This window comes from Aplysia californica, unplaced genomic scaffold (assembly GCF_000002075.1).
Source record: "Aplysia californica isolate F4 #8 unplaced genomic scaffold, AplCal3.0 scaffold01163, whole genome shotgun sequence".
Taxonomy (NCBI): domain Eukaryota; kingdom Metazoa; phylum Mollusca; class Gastropoda; order Aplysiida; family Aplysiidae; genus Aplysia; species Aplysia californica.
In genome coordinates, this window is record NW_004798433.1 from 115,671 (window position 1) to 137,544 (window position 21,874).

The following is a 21,874-nucleotide window of genomic DNA, read 5'->3' on the forward strand; positions in this document are numbered from 1 at the left end:
TATATTGCACTACCTGAAGAACCTCACGATTTTTTTCTTGAAGAAGAGCTGACAATAGAGTTGTGGCTATGCTTTGCTGAGAGCAATTAATTTAAAAACAGCAACAAAAATACTTTCACCTGATCCACTGTCAGGTTTCTAGATACCCTAAACCATTGGAAGAGGAATATTTGGCGGCTCGATAATATTACGGTCAGATCTTGTCAGCGGGCGTATTGCATCCCATCACTTTTTTTTTTTTACAGTAAGGAGCCAACCACCGAGGAACTACACATCCGAACAATATGTTTAGAAACCCGCGTCTCATAATATGTCTTAATCTTATTAAAAGGGGAAAAAAACCAGACGTGTATGTCTTACTCTTCTTTCAGTTAGAGAGATGCACATCAACAAAGTTATTTAGTGGAGGAAAAAAGAAAGACCTAATAAACAATGGCAAGAATCTTAAAAGAGGGACAGTAAAAAAGTAAAACCCACAAGTGATGCACTTCGTTCAACTATTTGCAATTACATGTAGGCTAGTAGTTTTTTTGTGTGTGTATGGAGGGAGGGGGGGGGGTCAATAGCCATATGGTGATAGAGATGAGAAATTGGGTTGGTGGTTGATGTATTTGTGTGTGTGTGTGTGTGGGGGGGAGTAAGTGTTTTACGCGTTCGTAACTGTATAAGGTCATACGAGCGCGCAGGAAACATTTTTTTACACTTTCGATAGGTTGGAAATTTTTTATTTAGCCCAGGTGGCGGCCGAAGCTTACTCTTATCGATTTTGGACCACCGAGGGATCTTTAAAGTGCGTAATTTGCACACGGGTCATCCGGGATTTTTCGCCCTTGTCCAAGGTTGGGTGTAGATCTTCCCTACCATAAGACCAGGAGTGTGGCTGAAAGACAGCAGTAAGAAAGAGCCAAGGAGTAGCAGTAAAAAGGCCACAGAAAGAGCCAGGAGCCCAAAGGATGGGGCAAAGGAAGTGAGGTGGCGGTAGAAAATAGAAACGAAAGCAGACGACAGAACGTTGTCAGAGAGTAGAGCAGGAAAGGATGTGAAAAGAGAAAATTTTAGAGATGAAAATGTTCCATTGCAATCCGGATTCGAACCCATGACCTACTGAATGAGAAGCAAACACCTTACCCTTTAGACCACGAGAAGCCCCCCCCCCCCCCCCTGTTCTTTCATCCAGAACACAAAAATAATTAACCAAAAGGCAATGTTGAGGTAAGAATATTATGAATATTTATTGGCACAAACGCTCAGATTCAAATGCCCGACAACACTGAAAGTTTTTGTGATGACATCATCCACGACCTTCGAGTCTAGCGCTGACCTGATGTGGCTCAAAAGAAAGTCACAACAGAACACAGGCAAATAATATCCAGCATCCACAAAACCTCCCAGACTTGCCCGGCATCCCAGTCTGATCCATCGACCGACACACACACATCCGTACAATCTAAGTACTGCAGTGTATCACACGTCGACATCACAGTCAGTACATCGCCACCACCTCCAGATCCGTGCTCACTCAGGTTCACATCAATGCAAAGATTTACACTGTACTTTTAATAAACCATCTGCTTGGTGTAAGACTCCGACATATAATATGTATGTATGTGCCATTTTGAAAAATTTAGTTTTAGTAAAAGTTTTACAGCACTTACAATTACAACACAATAAGGTCATATAATTTTGAAAAGTGGTGTATGACGGGAGTTTTACACTGAGCAGAAGAAATACACATTCATGTCTTTAGTATACCGAGACACATAGCCATCAATGACACAGATGCATTCAGATACAGCCACAAAGCACCAGAGTCTCCTCTCATATAAAACATGCACAGAAAAACTTGTGTAAAGTGAGCAGTATACATGTGGTTCATATTTTTATGAGAAACTAAAAATCCCTCTGAACTAAAAAAAACCCAAAAAACCCTGCAAATCTGACAACGCCAATTGTCAAATTTGTGTGCACTTTTTCTTTCTAAAAATGTTTGGCTGAAGTGCCTTCGACAAGGATATTAATATTATTTCCCTTATTATGGGGTCAAGAAGCATTCAAAAGCAAAGTTATTACTTTAAGTCTTTTTAAAAATTGTATTCAGGAAGAAGCCATATACTAAAAGTGAGGCCAAAGCTATCATGTGGGCCAATTACGTAGAAAAAACGACTGTTTGTCCCCCCCCTCCCCATAACGTAACCACTGCAATAGAAGGTGGGTAGCCACATCAGGTTAAACTGTACATATTTGTTGACGTAGTCATGACTGACATAAAACACAGAGCAAGTACATACCGAGATAAACAGTTACTGCTGACAAGTATACAGTTTTATATAACTACAAATGCAGCCAATTCATTTTCACTTGCAAAAAAAAATAAAATAAAGTATTTCTGTTCTTCACACATGATATGACAAAAGAAACACAAAATGTTTGTAGAATCTGTATATATTTATATCAAGATACACTGTCATGACGTACCACTAAACCAGCGTGTAGTTTCAACCGGTACCTCCTTCCTCACCATAAGACTAGTGCTCATAACAAAGAAAAACCAGTGAACAAAACAACAACAAAAAACCACAATACAACAATGTAAAGAAATAACATTCACAGGTGTCGCTCTATGGCAATGAGAATCTGGTCCAACGAGATAATGATGAGTCTGGGGCACAGCAAGCATGTCACGAGGCGATTTGATTGTACGCTAAAAGTAAAAGTAATGATTGGCATGGTGGACTGTACATACACATAAACCTACACACAAAGATCCAGAGGACACAAAATTTTTTACTACACATGCATCTACTGCCTACAAATTTCAAGGATGCTTTAAGTTTCATAAAAATATACAGCATATCAGTGAAAACTATTATATTATGTATATTGTTAAGTTAAAAAAAAAACTCCCAACAATTTGGCCAACCGTAACCTTGATGGTGGCTATTCTTTTCTGTCAGTTTACAGCAAATGTATAACCTAATATGGTATTACTAAGTTTTTGATTCTCAATTCAATTCCTATTGAAGACTATATGTTGGCCCAGCCAGAGAGAGAGAGGGGGCGGGGGAGAGGCAAAAACAGAATTTTCATCCCATTCAGACCAAAAGGATTGATACAAAACGCATTTAAGAGTGTTAAATACAGGAGGGAAAAAAAACCCCACCCGTTTAAATCTGTATAAAAAGAAGAGAGAAAAAAAGCAACTAACATGAAATATCACAAGAGTACACATAACCCTCCTCTCTCCCCAATTTACAAAACTTATTTTTTGTTGTAAATGTGAGGTGTTCAACGTCAACCTCACAGTGCATACAAGTATGATAGCTTTGATCACTATGGACGGTGCCACAGATAAGTCCATTTTTATGAATTTTCTTAATCCGCAAAGATTTTTCCGTTCCTCAAGAGTACGAGTTTAGAAGAAGTGAACTTCATAGAAAATAGCTATGGCATGTGTATCTTCCTGTGTGCTTACACACAACTATAAAATACATATGTACACATGAATGTAAATCTGTGTGTTCTTTCATCTGTGTCGAATCGTTAATAACATTAAATTGAGAGTAATCTCCAAGCAATAAAGCACAACAGTTACAAAAAAAAACAAAACAACTACAACTCTTCAAAAAACACATGCAGTTTGTATTTGTCGTTTGATCACTTTACTGTGGACTTTATTGAAGACAATATCTACAAAAATAAGCCACATGTAAACTAAAGATACATAAAAATGTAATGAATTTGTAAAGATACTGACTTTTCTCTTCAGAGCATGGCACAGAGCACTTCTAGGAGGGAAAAACCAACAAAAATACAACACTGAAAAAACAAAAAAAACAATCAGGGTACACAGACACTGAACGCAAAATTGACTACATGAAAACCATCATACATAAAAAATTCATTTGGGACTTCTCATACACACACACGCACCAAGAGACTGAAAGCTGAGAGAGTATTCGACCATTTGCTGCCCTAAGCAATAAAACATGATTGCCTGACTATCTCCCCCAGCCCTCCCGTAAATATAATTATTTATATACAGCACAAAATACTAACATTATATAAGAAAAAAAAGGCGAGGCCAACTTAACTATAAAATCATTTTACACTGTTTGCACCCTTCGACTGATTGATTTTTAACAAATAGAACAAAGTAAGCTTCTATGGTAAAAGAAAAAAGATTACAAAAAGAATAAAGTCAACAGGAACTAGTAATTAAGAAAATGAAAGCTTTACCTGAGAGATCAACATAGTCATCGTAAGTAACACAAAACATGTCATTACGAAAAGGATTTCATTAAAGCTTAAAAGACTTTTAAAAAAGCAAAACAAGTACCAGGAATGCAGCCGAGTAGACGTAACAAAAAAAAGGATGTGAGAAATTAAAAATGAGCGTTGTTGTTGTATGACAGATAAGAATGACAACATACAAATAAATTGAAACATAGCTGCAAATATTATGAACTTTGATTGCAAACCTAAAACTTTACGACTGGGAAAAGCCCATGAGAACGGGTAAAAGAAATAAAAACAAAACAAACCAAGATGACCTTAAAAGAGCACAACAACAGACAACAATCATTCGAACTTTTAAGGTTGGGAGACATTTCAATACCCCTAAAAACAAGAACACAGCACAGAATAAAGTCAGTAATACAGTTCATTCACTCTTCTCACTCTTCCCTCATGTACAATTCTGAATACTGCAAAATCAAGAGCCAACCTCTTTACATAAATGGGCTCTGCTCAAACTTGACAAGATCTCCACATTTTGCTGAACAGCCTACAACACAAAATGTTTGTTTGATATAGTAAGCGTTTTACGGCACTTGCAACACAATCAGGTCATATCAGTGCCAAAGATTAGACGTGTTAGCGAGTAACAAACACAAAAGAGAAGGAGGAGGGATAAGGACGATTTCAGATTTATCAGATTTGATTAATTCTGAAAAGATCCATAGAGTGACTCCCCATCAAACAAGCAACAGTAATAGTCAAAACTTCTCAGACATTTCACTTTCAATACTTACACTTTCCAGACTTCAATACTACATGCACTTAGGTTCACAATTCAGTAACAATGTACGGGGTGGAGATACATGGTGCTGATGATGTCCATCACCAAATAGGAAACCGTGCTATTAATGACGACAATTTTTTAAGGAATAGTATGTATCTCCCCACACTGACAGTCAAACTGAAAAATGGGAGCCTTCAATAAGCAGAATATTATGAACATAAATAATATCAGCTGACGAATGCCGTTTTATGCATGACACCCCCCCACCCCATCCCAAACCCCCTTATTTCAGTCCTTTGAGTCGTTTACAACGGTGGAAACCATTTCTTTTGCTGGAACTTTGATGGTATGAAACCGAGCTTAAAAAAAACCCTCTTAACAAGCTTTTAGGCTTGTCTTCACATTCCAACTACATGAAAACTAACCCCAAAAAAGCGCCAAACACATCCCTTCCTCAGTTCTTTTTCACTTTGATTTAAAGTTCTTCTGTTGTCTTTCAACACTACAAACTTCTGAGATAGATTGTAAATAATTTACACCCCCACAGACACAATTAAGAAGACTGATGAATGAAATGGGCTCCTTTGACACTCCCTGCGGAGGCCAACCCAAGCTTCATGGGATACTACATCCGAGTGGAAAGACGGAGCTACTCAATAGAATACCTTCACCATGCAGGAAAACATTAGTACATTGCTTGCAAGCATGGTAAAGAACATAACATGTACACCCCAGATGTCTGTCAATTTCTGAGAGTACTCAACTGAATTTATATATTATATAAGAGAGTTTCAAAATCTCACATGTCAAGCATCACAACTCAATGTAACACCACTTCTCTTACAAACACACACATACACATGTACAACAGCCACTCTGCCAGTGAACTGTGTGAACTCAATAAATCACTCATTTTCTACATGACCCATTTTCTCCCACATTCTGCTATAAAGGTTGTTGTTTTTTTTTGCTTTTTTTTTACACAAATAAAAAGAATATCCTAAAACAATGAGCAATATTTGTGCAAATTAATTTTCCACTGCTGAAAAGCACTGTTACTGCTATGTCGCATATATTTGTCATACGTCAAGCTGAAACAAGGCTAAAGACGCTGAGATAACACTGTAAAATCTCTTAAAGTTTAAAAGAAAGGACAAATTAAGACATACGTTTCCATCTGCTCACGTTTTTCGACACAAGTTATTGACATCCCTAACCCCAAACGTGCCGATACAAAATACAATATCACTATTGTAACACACCAATTTATTTTAATTTCTGTTTCATTTTCAACGACTGAAGCCTCATTTCTGCAAAGTTCTGTCACAATAATATATGTAAAAAGGCAATGACCTAAGAAGCGTCCAGGTTAGCTTCTGGCTGACGCACTCTGAGAACTGGCCGACACGTTGGACGATTGCTTCACCTGCAGAGAGACAAAATAATACTTTCATGAGGCAGCCAGTTGGGAGTCAAAACAGAAATATACTTGGGACATAATACCGTCGCTATAGGAAAATCTAAGAACACTACATATTGTAATTGTTTAACCCTTAAAGACTGCTACAGCCAATTCACACTATAATGGCCAAATTCTGCCAAGATTCACTACAAGACAACAGCAACATTGAAAAGGAGTAGAAAGAATAGACCACACCAGAGCCCTCACCTACCACCTGCAGTGAGCATGAGTCAGAAACAGGGACACAAAGACGGTAAAAAGGGTTTACGTGAGTAAAAAAAAACCCCCAGCATTATATCGATATGTTTGCGGATATTTTCAGGAAAAAATCTAGGACAAAAACAAAAAAGTAAATGCCCTCCAACCTCCCTATAGCTAGGAAATAATAATGATCCTCAGGTCACTGTCAGTATGAGTAACTGAATGACATTCTGAGAATGTTTGTATATAAATTTTGTGGATTTCTTTATGCTGGGAACTACTTCGATCCCCAGAACGTTGAATGCACAAGCTGTGTTTTTTTATCAAACCACCCCCCCCCCCAAAACACCCCCTATCAACACGCTTCATAACTTCCATTCGCAACCCTACTACACGAAAACTTTCAGAAATATTGCTCTGTACACATCCCTTCCCAAGACTAATTACAATCAATAACTTTACTAGCAGGTATCATAATTTTAGGTCAACTGTTACGTAACTCAACATTAAAAAAACCGAGTTCGAACTATAAAATTTCAGACCTTGAAAAAACTTTTTTTTAAATTGCTGTTTATTTTTCACCCGAAACAAGTCTATGAGCAATAATGGGCTTGCTTTCCTTATTGTTTTAGTTTTACGGCGCTCGCAACTGCATAAGGTCATATGGTTTATTTTTATAGTAGAGGTTTTACGGCGCTCACAACTGCATAAGGTCATATGATTTATTATTATAGTAGAGGTTTTACAGCGCTCGCAACATAAGGTCATATGAGCGCAAAGTGGTGGGTGTCAACAGAGAAGTCTTTACAGGGAATCAGACTTACTCTGCTCACCTCTCTAGCTTCAACAGCACAAGGTCTGCTTCAACTATCAAGGCACCCCGGAAATAGCAGGTCACAAGAGTGCGACAAACATACAAAAGAAGTAGAGGAAAATGACAATAGTAAGGATTAGGAAAGAAAAAGCAGCAGTTCCCTGTTGTAGATCAGGCACAGTTATGAGTGTGACATGAATCAGCCCATTTACAATTCTACTGTGCTTGAACGAGAAATGTCTTCCTTTTGAATGGCCTAAAGACACTACAGTCAGTGGCACTGCCCGGGGGGGGGGGGGGGTGTCATATGAGCGCCAGAAGATTAGAGGTGTTACAAGAGAGTAACAAACATAAAAAAGAAGGAGGAGATAAGGACGATAGATGTTTGATAGGAAAGGAGGAGCAAACCACACCAGAGCACCTGCCAACCACCCACCTGCTTATTGTGAAGTCAAGGAAATATGGGAAACATAATATTTTGTATGTGGGTAAAACAAAACAAGTCCAACCATCCCTGACTTGAGAGACATTTTCCCATCCAAGGGGAAAACATTGTGCAATACTCAGCTTGTATTGCTCGGCCAGAGACACAAACTTAGGAAGTCTGCCCTCATTAGCATCAGCTGACACAGAGCAGCTGTCACCCAGGTAAAGCGCCATGTTTGTAGCTACTGCGGTGTTGAGATAGTTTTAATTTAAATGTAACCCGACACCACTTGAGACTCAAGCCACAATGACAGCAGGATAGCCATGAGAGACAGCCTGGAGTATTTCAACACCGAGACTTAAAGCGTTAAAAAACACGCTGTTTGTCAATTTCATATTACAAAATCAGCACGGTCAAATTACGCTGTACACTGAATCATCGTGATCAGGTCCCTCTCTGTGTAGTGAAAAAGTCCACTGTGTGCTTCCTGGGAAGCTGAGAATGTTTCTGAGTGATATAGGGTCTCTTAGTCTTAGTTGAGGTTTTACGGTGCTCGAAACTGCATAAGGTCGTATATGAGCGCCAGAAGTTTAAAGGTGTTACAAGAGAGTAAAAAAAACATTTTAAAAAAGAAGGGGAGATAAGGACGATAGATGTTTGATAGGAAAGAAGAAGCAAACCACACCAGAGCACCCGCCAACCACCCACTTCTAGCGTCTGCTTGGGTAATAATGCAATGTTGCTTAACAGCTACAGCACTGGATATGCAAATATATATAATGATATTAATATTATTATTATTGATATTAAGTATAAGAACAACACAGACGTCATGTATTGTAAACAGTGTCAAATATAATTAATATTATTGATCTATACCTGATAAATGCAAGCAATAATGGCATCTGTCAATGTTTAAAGGTAACATTAGATATGGAATTTGCAATCCTATGAATTATCCCTTAGACATGGTTTTGTACAGCATAGAATTACAGTTGATAGCCAGGCAGGCGAATAGCTACAAAATAAGGACGGATGAGTATAAGAGTAATACTAACAAGAAGTAGGAGGACAACCACATCAAGAGCAGCCAGGACCCACCTACAATAGACAATTTAAAGTGAAGTCGTACACAAAAATTCCTGCTACTGCGAAAGCATTTGAAATCTAGTCTATTTCCCCCCCACTCTTTTGCACCTCAACTTTGTTCACACAAAGAAATTGTCTGGTACCAAGATGTTCATGTTATCAGGGCTTTCCTGTACTTTTCCATTGCAAACAAAGAAAGCAATATTTTTCCCTGGCTAATTTTCTAGTAAAAAAAAAAAAAAGCATCTGCACAAATCAGGATTAAAAAGTGCCCCCATCTTGAATACAGCAGTGTTGTTGGAGAGTATTAGGGCTCTGAATGAGAGAAGCAAAGCTAAGGAAGGGGGTAGTAAGAAGACACCACTGACAGGTCCTACTTTCTTCTTCTTTGGTCTGTCTTGTATGTTTTTCCTGCTCTAAATGACCTCTACGGTGTTTTGTGTCCAACTTCATTTAGATAGTCTAAGGTACACCAAAGAAAAAAGTTGAACATAGCAGATTTCTTCAAATTGAAAGAATTAAATTTGAATAAACAATCAGTTTTACGAAGCATGTCTAACAGAAACAGTACAGCCAATACAAGAAGTGACATAAAGCACTCGTCCTTTTGGTCCTCCAACTTCGCAAAGCATGATCAGTGCTGTTGGTCACAGCATCATCTTGCCTCCATTGTCACATTAAAAATGACTTAACAGCACTCATCATACAGGTAACAAAGAGGCTGGTTAAAACAGTTCAGTTTTTTTTAAGTTTTAGTAGAGTTTTTACGGTGTTCGCAACTGCATACGGTCATATGAGCGCCAAGGGATGGATGTCAACAGAGAAGTCGGTAGAGGGAACCAGGCTTACTCTGTTTACCTCTCTTGCTTCAACAGCACAAAGTCTGCTTCGACTATCAAGGCACCCCGGAAATAGCGGGTCACAAGGGAGAGACAAACATACAAGAGAAGTAGGGGGAAAATGACGATAGTAAGGATTAGGAAAGAAAAAGCAGCAGTTTCCTGTATGCATTTCAGGCACAGTTATGAGCATGACATTGATGAATCAGCCCATTTACAATTCAACTGAGCATAAGAACATGTTAATGTCCCCCCTTTGGGAATGGCCTAAACACACTTCAGTCATAGTAGCACTACCCCCCCCCCGGGGTGGTTAAAACAGTCAATCGAGCAGGCCATGCCATACCAGAGAATCAACAAACTGGTCACTGTTCCAATAAAGAGTAGCAGGGCTCAGCAGTATCAACTTCAAAACATTCTGGATCTTCAACTCAGACAGTTAAAAATTAATTAGATGCTAATGCTTGCTAATGAACCAGTAATTATCTACTTCTGAGAACATTCCTTAAAGAGGGCTCATATATCAATACGGCAGTCGGGAAAACATTCACATACTTTAACACAGTGCCAAAAATTTTTGACGAGGAAGATTAGTTTGTTCCCCCACTCTTGATGAGTGGAAGCTGGTCAGAGGGATGGCCAGTCATATTACGATGGGTGGGGGTTCAGATGTACAAAGCTCAAAATTTTTACTTTTTTTTTTTCATTACAATTCCTTCATCTTGGATTCAGTGTTGTATGTGCTCATGAAATATTTGGTCGAAATTCCAATTCTAAATATTGGAGGGGGAAAAAAAAGCAAGAAAAGATAAATGATGTAGGCACAATCGTTGAACAAATGAAACAGGTTTTTATCTCCAGAAAAATGTTGCTTTCTGGGCTTGGTATATTTGAACAGCTTGCTGATGATATCGATTGTGTTACACTGTCACTGCAGAACTGGCAGAAATTAGTCATCTCATTTTGTGTAATTTTTTCTTATTCATAGACAGGACCAGACAGATAAACAAGCACAACCTCTCTCAGGGGAATTTTTTTTTAAAACAGAAAGATAAAGAATATTTGAAACTTCACCCTTACCGAACCAAAACCAGGTTTAAAAAAGGCGTCTGTGTCATCAAATAGAGTACATACAAATTACAGTGGACTACGCTTAAAAGGATTGAGGACCAAAAGTGATTTTTTAACACAGTAATTCCTTTGTCTTGAATATCCTGATCATAACATTGGGAAACTGGCCAGACACTTTTTAATACAGTTGAAATTATCCAAGACGGCCACCACTGGGAAGGAGAAAAGTGGTTAAGACAAATGGACTGCATGAACATTGCCATTAAAAGAGAGAAAAAACATGAAGAAAAGTGAGAAGAGGTCGTTTGTACGCGTGATCGTCTTGGACAGGTGGCCATTTGAACAGGTTCGACTGTACTAAATTAGCATGTGGCGTCGGTGGCCTAGTGGTTAGGCTCTCAGACTCGCAACCGTAAGGTCATGGGTTCGAATCCCGTGGGCCCGACGTTGTGTCCTTGGGAAAGGCACTTTACACGAATTTTCCTCACTTAACCCAGGTGAGAATGGGTACCCGGCTATAGACAGCGAAAGATCTTGTCAGTTTGTTAGTGTTTGAGCGCTTAATCGGCTGCTCGCACTGTATGCTTCCCGGGAAGCTGAGAATGTTTCGGAGTGTACTATGGTCTGCTGGGGTAATAATATAGTGTAAAGCGCATAGAGCCTGCTGTTGAGCGGGGATATGCGCTATACAAATGCTATCTATTATTATTACTATTATTATTAATTATCCAGCATTCCCTTGTCCCCTTGACACCATATTAAGCCAAGTCCACTTAACACTTATTTCACAGCTGTACTGACCTCTGCCATTTGTACATCTCCATCTCCTGAGTTGGCAGATGTTCTCTCGTACTTCCGCCGATGCATGCTATCCACCTCAGAGAGGTACCATGTGCCAGGGAACAGGACTGAGAGAGATCCCACTGGTGTGTATGGAGCTGGGAATGGCAGGAGCAATGGTTTTGATTACTATATAATAATAGAAAGCAGACTTCCAGTATTAATGGTACTTACAGGCTTGCCAACCTTTTCAAAACCCAATAAAGGACACCCAACTTTATACCATTAGACTGCATGACAGTTAGAACAATGACCCAAAATTATATCAAATGGGCTGGTTTTGATGCAGTGTAGTCTTCTTTCTCTTAAATTCCCCAATGCCCAATTCAAGACAGTCCAGGGACCGGTTGGCAGACCTGTACTTACAAACACTAATGGACAAACTTTTAACACCACATCACAAGGCACATTGGTGCAATGTATGATTCAGACATGTCAATCAAGCAATTGGCTTCAAATGCTTTCTTTCCATCAATAAATCAATGGTGCTGAGCATAAAGTGACAAAATCAGAGATACCCAAAAGTTCTAGTGTGTGTCAGTTCAAAGGGCATGTGGTTATCAATCTTACAACTCTTAAATACTTCACCAAGGAACATATGAACGAGAGAATAAGACTATTATGTTCTTTTATTTTAAAAGTTTGTCCCATACTAAGTCAATCAGCACCCTACTACATACGAACAGCTTAGCATTTACACTAAATTAAGATTGCATACATTAACTAAAATATCAAGACAAAATAAATCAATATTCAGTTCCTTGCCATCAGTGAAGTATTTATTTCTGAGCCTGCTCGTTATATATTCCTGATTAACCCATCTGCTACTGGTGCAACCCCCATCCCTTTCCAGGTTGAGTTGACCAGAATAAACTTTACAATTCTGCTGAACTTGATTTTCAAAAAAATTTTTACTTTACGGTAGGATATAGGCAAAGCACTGCAATCGTATTTCTCTGAATGGAAACACAAAAAAAAAAACCAAAAACCCAAGAAGTTCCCTTTAGACAAAATGATGTACTAGCCATACCAAGATGGTGAGTCTGTTCCCTGAGCTTCATGTTGCTGTCAAAGTCTTGTGGGGGAACGCACTGCCGACTGTCCAGTCGCTGCTTGAGGTCAGCCAGGCTGGACACCAGCTTGTCCAGGGCTCCTGACGGGGCTTTGTTGTCAGAGAACTGCATGGAGAACATGGTGGACGCCAGGCCAGAGCCGTAGGAGAATAGCACGACACGCTTGCCAGCGATGGAGTCCAGGGTGTGACTGCAATACAGAGAAATGGCAATTTAGTTCACTTTTCCAACAGGCTAAAGTTATAAGATAGAACGAAAAGTTGACGGTTACATTGGGAGTCTTCAAATCAGGGATGGATGTGAGTTCCAACTTGAGTAAATAGAAACACATCATCACCACAGCAACATCCACACAAAAACAGCTATTTAGAGCTGGGGAAAAGACAGCAAGGGAAAATGCAAGACAGTCAGTCAGTCAGAAAAATTAGAAGGAAAGTGAAACAGTTAGTCCCTGTTTGTGAGTTGGTGTGTGTGTGTGTGTGTGTGTGTGTGTGTGTGTGTGTGTGTGTGTGTGTGTGTGTGTGTGTGTGTGTGTGTGTGTGTGTGTGTGTGTGTGCGCGCGTGCGCACGCACATGTATGAGTGTGCATCAAAGAGGCTTTTACGCAACCTTATTGTGCAGTTCTACTGACCTGGCGATGAAGCTGGCAAGTCCACCGTAGAGGGAGGGTGTGTACATGTTGCCCACCTGGTTGGCTACCAACAGTGATGGTTTCGTCTTGCCCTCAAAAAGTGACTTGCTTGCGGTCACCACTGCTCCCTCTACTGACCGGTCAAAATATGTGTCCTCCAGTTTGATCTCTCTGAAATAAAAATGAAAATGGATTTTTAGCAACATAAGTCGTTTAATGGTGATACCTCCAAATTAACTGACATCCACCTCAGCATAACAGAGTGCTGACCCTTAAGAATTCTTCTCAAACAACAATGGAATTAAGTAGAACTCGAACCCAAGTCATCTGCAACATGGCCCAAAGTCTAATCATGAGACTTTTTGGGGATACTAAACCGCACTAACAGCTATAAACCATTCCAGGTCATGTTCAGAAAGGAAATCATTTTCATTAATCATTTCAAGAAGCTTGTTACAAGCTACCTAGCTACACATCATGTGATGTGTCATCATATCAAGAGCTGAATACCAAAAAGTCATGTGACATAATAATAGATCTATATCTTTGTGGTATTATCTAATCAAGCAAGATTTTTTCAAAATACTCACCTGAAAGCCTCTAGCCCATTGTATCGGCCTTGGAAATCTGGATTCGGATCTCTGAGGAAATCGTTGAGCAAAAGGCGGGCAAATGACTTCTGTACCAGCTTGCAGTAAGGGGAGTGGAACAAGAAGCCATCTCCAATGTCGATAGTGCTGTTGCCAGCTGAGAAGCAAATACAAGGGTTAAATTAACACTGCAGTTCTCTTCAAAGCAGACAAAAAATATTTTAAAATATCATATGAAAACCTTAAAGTGTCCCTTTATTATAATATGAGAAAGAAGTAACAACTGGCAGTTTGATGTTGAACAAAATGGTTTGGAAAAACTTTAGAGTAAAAAGTTTGTTAGGTAAGATGTGTTAAAAGATTGCACATCAATATGTCCCACATGCTTTTAATTTCAATAAGATGAGGGAAATAAACCAATTCAAGGTACTGAGAACTTTTCAGAATATATTACACTGGGTGACAAGAATCAAAAAGACTAAACGTGTCTATAAAAGCAATTATCTTTAAGCACTATCTTCTCGATATAAACGATCCAACCTGAAATTCTTTTCAGACAACTGATATATCATGTAAACTAAACGCAGGGAAATACTTTACATTCCCCTGCACTTAGGACACGAGAAAAATTTGTTTCAAACACAAATATACATGATCTAAAATGACTCATGTTTTGTGCCACGATCTCTATTTCTTTCTCGAAAAGATAAGCAGTAACTTACGTCGGATCCCTGCAGCAACGGCTTTGGTTGTGTAGCGCTGGTAGCACATGTCTAAGGCATGAAGGTAACACTGGATACTGAGCTTGCCATCCACTGTGGGGTACTCGGAGCTCATGTCGGGCTTGTAGAAGTCGTACACGTGCTGCATGTGAGAGCTGCGCACTCCTGGTTACACAACACAAGTCACAGAAAAAAAATTAAGACTCAGACTCAGACAATCTTAGACTTTAAGGAGAAATTTTGAACTTTTATCTGAGCACTGAACTGACAAAACTCTAAAAGTGTGGAGTTATGCGAGGTACTTTATAAGTTTATAGCCCTCTTCAGAATTGAAAGGTTAGTTAACTCCTAGCACAAAGAACGTTATTAAATTCTAAATTTGTACACAGCTCAGATTATTTTGTTATCCTCATTTCAGCAACACAAACTTCCCTATAACTTCACTCCTGATTAACCTATAAAATATCACAAAACTGAGTTTAAAAAATCAGTTTGATAATCAGATAGATGGAATTGCTCAGGGTCAAACAGGGTTAGGATTCTCGTGAAGACGTTACAAGGCCAGACATCTTAAAACAAACTCCAACAAGACCGGGCACCCACAAACCATCCGAGTCCAGAATCTTACCTCTGTCCAACACCAGGGGAGCGTTCGGCCCCACCAACATGGCCACTGCTCCAGCCCCTCCTGTGCAACGGGCATTTCCTGTGGCATACACGGCAATGTCTCCAGCCACCACCAGTGCATAGCGACCTGAAACATGACACAAGACAAGCATACACTATCTATGATTCTGAGCAGATAATAGTTGAATAGCAGTTGACAGCCAATCAACATGTCAACAGACACTAATTACAAAATAGAAACACTCATTTTTTTTAAAAACAGACGAAGCAGACCACACCAAAGCACGCTCACCAACCTAACACTTGACACCTTACAGCATTATAAAAATACTTGGGACTTGCAGGATTTTTCATAACAGGATGTGGGACAAGAGTGAGAGTAAATAGTTATATTGCAGTTTGACCTGACTCAGCACAAACAGCAAGTATCCATCAACTACCCATAAGACATAAGACTGATTTTTTGTTGTTTTGTTTTAGTAGAGAAGATAAGAGGTGTTACAAGTAACAAACATAAAAAAGAAAAAGGGGAGAAAAGGACGATAGATGATTGAAAGGAAAGAAAAAGCAAACCATACCAGAGCACCCGCCAACCACCCACCCATAAAAGACTGAAAGGCAACCATGCAACCAAGCATATCATCACACCAGGGATTGATATGACTGTGGGCAGATATGACATTTCAGATATCTGTTACTGCAGAGTTTTGAATCCACAATTAAATACAATACGTGATATACAAGTGACAAGGTTTGTTTAAACATAAAAACTTGTATGAGAAGCGAGTGATATAAAATCATTAAAAAGGGGTATCAATATCAGCACATCAGAATTTGATTAGACTGAGTTTTCACAAACATCTGTACCTGAGAGCTTTGCATAACCTAAAACAACATGTAACAGGATAAAGGGGAGACATAGCTTTTTACAGAAAAACTTGCAGTAACATATTGAGTCTGCATGCCAACAGCCTCATTTTGCAAGGAACATAGATATAAAAGGTAAACAGGATAACAGGGATACCAGCATAGTTCAGAAGCAAAAGCAGAGCTGTCAACAACAAAGCCTGAACTAACAATTGTCAAGGAAAGTAACATAAGACCTCACCTTAGAAGACAAAAATATAAAACGCAGCAAGCAACAGAGACTTTTTTTTGGGTGATTCTTAGTTCATTTAGAAAGAGTTTTTCCGCACAGCACTTGAAAGAATACAAAAAGGTCGTGTAAGTGTCTAAGAATAGAAAAAGTGTTAGTAGAGAGGTCAGACAATGAGTTACAAATAAAAGGAGATATAAGGATGATAGATGTTTGACAGGAAAGATGGAGAAACCCAAACCAGATGCACCTGCCAACCACCAACAAAATGATTCTTAAAAGCATCAAATGAGACCGGGACAAATTTTAACTCTAAACAAAGCAAAAATGAATTACAGAAATAAATGCAATCCAAGAGATGAACTGCTGAGTCAAAACCATCGTTGCAACTAACACATTAAGCAAATAGTTTTAGAAGGACTGAAACAGCTTGACGCACCACCACAGACAAGGAAACACAGTGGTTTCATCCTATGGCCCTACTTTTCACCATCCCACTTCACCTTAAAATTTCCCTTATAATGTATGTAAAAACAGGTATTTTAGTGTTACAGAAGTCTCCCTAACAACTCATGATTTCACAAGACAGAACTCAGCAAACATCCCCTTTCCCAAAAGCCACCTAATCAAGTAATAAAACAAACAGTAGCACCTAATCAGATGGCAACATCTAATCCAGCAATCAGGAGATCACAAGTGAATTTCAAAGACCACATTAGGCATGTGCGTCAAAATAAGAGAACAAAAGGATGGATCTTAGATGTTTCAGAAGTCAAGACTAATACAGCCGTACGTTTAGATTATTTAGACTTGCCGCCATCAATAACTCTTGATTCAGCCAGAACAGACCCCACTGAGGTCATTCCTGTTCTTTTCAAAGTAAATGGATTTCATCAGATTGACTTACAAGTAACTTCAGTTCAAGTAAGATCCTGTTTGCTCAATATCCTGCTTCTCAGCCGACGATGTTCACAATAATTCTAAGACAGAACAAAAATAATACATAAATCTGCAAAGTGTGAAGGTTTTTCAACAGAAACCAGCGATGCATTTTCTCCTTGACCGAAGACGATAACGACACTGAAGGAACACCTACACCCCACGTCACAAACACAGTAAACACATTCATTGTAAAGAAGTTAGCTGAGCATCTCACCATCCCAAGCACTAGACTCAATCCAGTTGGCAGCATTGAACAATGCAGCGGTGCCTCCATAGCAGGCGTTAGTGGTGTCCACACCCTCAAGGTCTGTATTACCACTCTCCTCAAACAACTGCATGACCACGGTCTTTGTGCTCTTCGATTTGTCAATGATGGTCTCGGTACCAACCTCCAGGCGGCCAATTTCATTGTAGCCAATTTTATTTCTCTGCATGAGCCTCTGCACCACTGTCAAGCAGAGAGTGTTGATATCTTCTCTGTCAGAGCAAAATCCCATCTTGCCCTGGCCAAGACCTATGGTGTACTTCCCAGCTGAGACGCCGTCAAATGCCTCAAGCTGTGTCTGGTCCACATACTGGGAGGGGAAGTAAATTTCCAGGGCAACGATGCCGACATCTTGTGGCCATCCTTGATGACTGACGCTTGAGGAACTTGGCATCATGAACGTTCTGTGAAATAATTAAAGTTCCAATTCATTATTAGATCCAACTGGACACTGAAGGACTTAGGAAGTCTCAGGCAAGGTAAGAAAACAGTGCACAGAGAAAGAGAGAGAGAGAGAGAGAGAGAGAGAGAGAGAGAGAGAGAGAGAGAGAGATGAAGAGAGAGAGACAGAGAGAGAGAGAGAGAGAGAGAGAGAGAAAGAGAGAGAGAAAGAGAGAGAGAGAGAGAAAAGTCAAAGACTCAGCAAATGGGCCTTATAGGTGTGTAATGCATATTCAATTTTCGTACACAGAACACACACAAAGCCATTATTTCCCTTAACATTGTTGGACAGTTGGAGCTATTTAAAAAAGTACATTGGCTGTGCGAGTCGTCGTGCCTACTTGATCAGCTACATCCTTCATAAATATCATGTATTGACAATATTGAAATTTATCGAGTCAGATCAACAAAGTTTTTAGGCATTATCGTTGATGAAAGGCGTGATTGGAAAGATCATTATATTATATTAGTTGTGTTAAAAATAAATTAGCTAATTTAATAGAAATGTACGGTACTGCAATTTTGCTAAAAGCTACTAGACCCTTACTTTCAAACAAAGCCATATTAATTCTTTACCAGACAGTTTTTGCTTTTAATTTAAACTATTGTTCAACTCTATGGAACAGTTAAGACAAACATTTAATTTAAAAAACTTTTTAAAAAGAAAGCTGATCCTTCAAAACTCTACGTTTAATTAAATGGAGAGATTATAATGCGAAGTCATTTCATGACCGGTTACCTAGAGTGGGTTCTAGCTCCACCGATTAGGTTACTTTTGGTTCGAATTGATAACTTTTCATTGCTCAAGCTACGATTTTTGATGTGTGGCAAGCAAAAGAAAATATTAAATAAAATTAAAACTGTAAAATATCAAATTAAGGTTGGTTAATTTATACAGCCCCCCCTCCCCCCAGGTGAAAGGGGCATTCCCCCCTGTTAAAATCAAGTGAAATATTACTGCTCATTTTGTACTGAAAAATAGCAGCACATCTCTCACTTTGTTTTGGATAAAAATATGATCGACCTCTCACCCCGGGTGAGACTTGCCAGCGTTGGCTATTCTCACCCAGTGTGAAACAAGACCTCTGTTTTTCTTTAAAATTTCTGAAAACTGTCTATCAGCATGGATGATCAAATTGACAAAAACATAGAAAAAAAATGATGTTATCTAACAAAAAAGTAAAGTAATTTGGTGGTCAACAAAGATGGCTATTTCACTTTTTTAATCGAGCCGATCTACGCCAGTCTCCATTTTGTTTTGCCCGGAAGTTCTCACTAGATCTTGGCTACTCTCTCTCTCTCACTACCCCACAGACAAAATTGCACGCTTTCAACATAAGAGGGCTGTAACGTTTAACACCACAGAATTCAATAAAAAGTGTAGAATTCTGTGGTTTACACTGGGTATCACGGTAATCGCACACCGGGTGAGAATAGCCAAAAGGCTCGCCCTTTCACCCCAGGTGAGAAGCCTACAACTGCGCTATTCCGGGGTGAGAATAGACGTGGCCTAGGAAAAAACATTGATATAGAGTATTAGTCAATACACGCCTTATTTATTAAATAGATATTTAATCTAGATCTACTTTGTCTTTGACTCACCCCCTTAGGATCAACGGCAGTGCCAGATTATAAACTCTTTAACCAAGTATGGGCAGTGGCAGCGTCCGGTAGTAGAGGTCCGTAACCATGGTTGGACGGTACCATCGTCCGATGAGAAGTTATTATTGTACTATGGTTATGGCACGGGCCAAATATACAAAAGTAAGCGAAGTAAGCTAACAAGCTTTCAGTTTGACCCGCAAGTCAAAGATAAATTAATTCTTCGTTTGGGTAATGCTTTATAGATCAGTTTGACACGAAACAAGCGGTTTTAAAAATGTAATATATGTCGGATTGCATTTCCACAAACACGAAAGAATTACGCGGAAACGTAACTTTAAATTGCATGGTTAAAAGCTTAAGACACTTTAGACCCTAATGATATTATTTCTCTCCAGGTCAAAATTGAGGATGAAATAGATTCTAGACAGAGGATGGATACAATTTTGCCTAGGAGGAGTAAGAAATGACCCAACCCTGCCTTTATAAATAGGCCTAATTAACTAGATCTAGAATCTAGTCTAGAATAGGAATTTTCAAAGCCTGCAGACTGCAGAGGTTTAGAGATCTCTAGAAAGCTCTCTGCCTTGGGCTTGGGCGGGGCGGAGGAAAATAGAGGATCTAACACAAGTCGGAAGAGGATTTTTTATAGCATGGTTTTAACTACTAGAAATCTAGATCTAGATCTAGATCTAGATCTAGATCTAGATCTAGATTCTAGAACTCTAATGCTACAATATGAAATAAGAATCCAACAATTATAATAATTGTCCACGCTCAAGCCGAGACACTAAGACAGCATTACCGCACCTCCTAAAATGCTTGATCTGCCGGTCTACTAAAAATCATTTCATAAAGCGAAAGTAGACTGTGGCTTGATAAGACGGCTTCTCATTGTCATTGTATGGTTCAACTGATCTAATAGTTAGTAATGCGCTCTTACCAGAACGCGTGTGACAACCTTCAGTATCCTTTGGGAAACATATTGCAACTTACCTTGAATTTTACAGCAAAAGACTAAAAAAGTGTACCAGTCACCAAAGTAGTTGGCCAACACAATTTGTTTTTATACGTTGTCCAAAGAGACGCGTGTGATGATTCCAATCCCACTACACTGAGTCAGAGAAAAGCAGAAATAATAAGCGTAGTAAAAACGGAAACAGTTTTGACGCATGCGCTAATTTTTCACGAACCAATGAAACTGCAGAATGTAATAATAATACGGTGATCCCACAGTCGTACGATGTTCCGGTCCAATGAGGAAAGTTAGGCTAGCCTAGTTTCGCTTCCTTTTCATGTACGCTCTCGGAGAACTAAAAATAGGGGAATTATGAATATTAGATTACGCAGGCTAACAATTCTCTACTGATGTTTTAAAGCAATGTTGTATCAGAGATGCAGTGTATGCAAGGGTTTTCCTTGCGGAACGTGAGCTTTTTACAAAGTGCTTTGGTCTTGGGTTTTGGGGGAGTTTTTTGTCAGGCCGACCCAATGCATAGTAACCTGAGGATCAGCTGATTGCTTTTTTGGGGCGTGTCTGTCAACAAAAGAAAAGAGAAAAGACAGGTTCAGTAGGCCTACATGTATTTTTAGTGGGTTATAGCAAAGGAAAAATTTGAAAGTTTGTCCAACCCAACCCAAATTTGACGGCTTGTTATTTCTCTTATACCCACCAATTTTATTAGATCTACTCTCTCTCTCTCTCTCTCTCTCTCTCTCTCTCTCTCTCTCTCTCTCTCTCTGTCTCTCAGTGTTTCCACGGAAATCTTATTCACAAGATTCATGAGAAATAGGTCAAGTAAATTGACAATGTCTAAAACAATACAAAGAACTCTAGAACACAGCAGACGATTGGCCTGTGAACGTAAAATACGTCAGGGGGTCATTGAAACATGAACAGTTCTGGTTGAGGAACTCGACTGCCTACGTTGCCTTCTAAAGTCCAAAGTCCTCCCTCCTGCTCTGCTAGTGGCTAGCGCTAACAACCCCTGTTGTTTTTAAAGTGAAAGTAGCTCAACAGTAGATCAATTATTTTCCTGTTGTTGTTGGGTTTTTTGTTGTTGTAAGCTTAGTAGTAGTAGTAGTAGTAGTAGTAGTAGTAGTAGTAGTAGTAGTAGTAGTA

The 21,874-nt window shown here is 39.2% G+C and overlaps 1 protein-coding gene across 1 annotated transcript; it reads right to left on the reverse strand.

The window, feature by feature from the left end:
* Positions 1-1,207: 1,207 nt before the first annotated feature.
* Positions 1,208-20,891, reverse strand: LOC101853277 (hydroxymethylglutaryl-CoA synthase 1). The gene is made up of 9 exons (XM_005112007.3): positions 20,749-20,891; positions 17,659-18,113; positions 15,408-15,533; positions 14,780-14,944; positions 14,058-14,214; positions 13,468-13,638; positions 12,794-13,026; positions 11,725-11,861; positions 1,208-6,446 (listed from the first exon to the last, which is right to left on the reverse strand). Exons 2-9 carry the CDS (start codon positions 18,104-18,106, stop codon positions 6,390-6,392), a joined length of 1,494 nt encoding a protein of 497 aa, XP_005112064.1. The 5' UTR covers positions 18,107-18,113; positions 20,749-20,891; the 3' UTR covers positions 1,208-6,389.
* Positions 20,892-21,874: the final 983 nt, after the last annotated feature.

What these genes read in the sequence shown, in the direction of transcription:
- LOC101853277 (XM_005112007.3), bottom strand. Translation starts at nt 18,106, where the DNA reads ATGATGCCAAGTTCCTCAAGCGTCAGTCATCAAGGATGGCCACAAGAT. An exon ending in CTTGCCAGCTTCATCGCCAG is followed by an intron (nt 13,027 to 13,467) that starts GTCAGTAGAACT and finishes TCTGTATTGCAG; the next exon opens with TCACACCCTGGACTCCATCG. An exon ending in GAGATGTACAAATGGCAGAG is followed by an intron (nt 6,447 to 11,724) that starts GTCAGTACAGCT and finishes GTCTCTCTGCAG; the next exon opens with GTGAAGCAATCGTCCAACGT.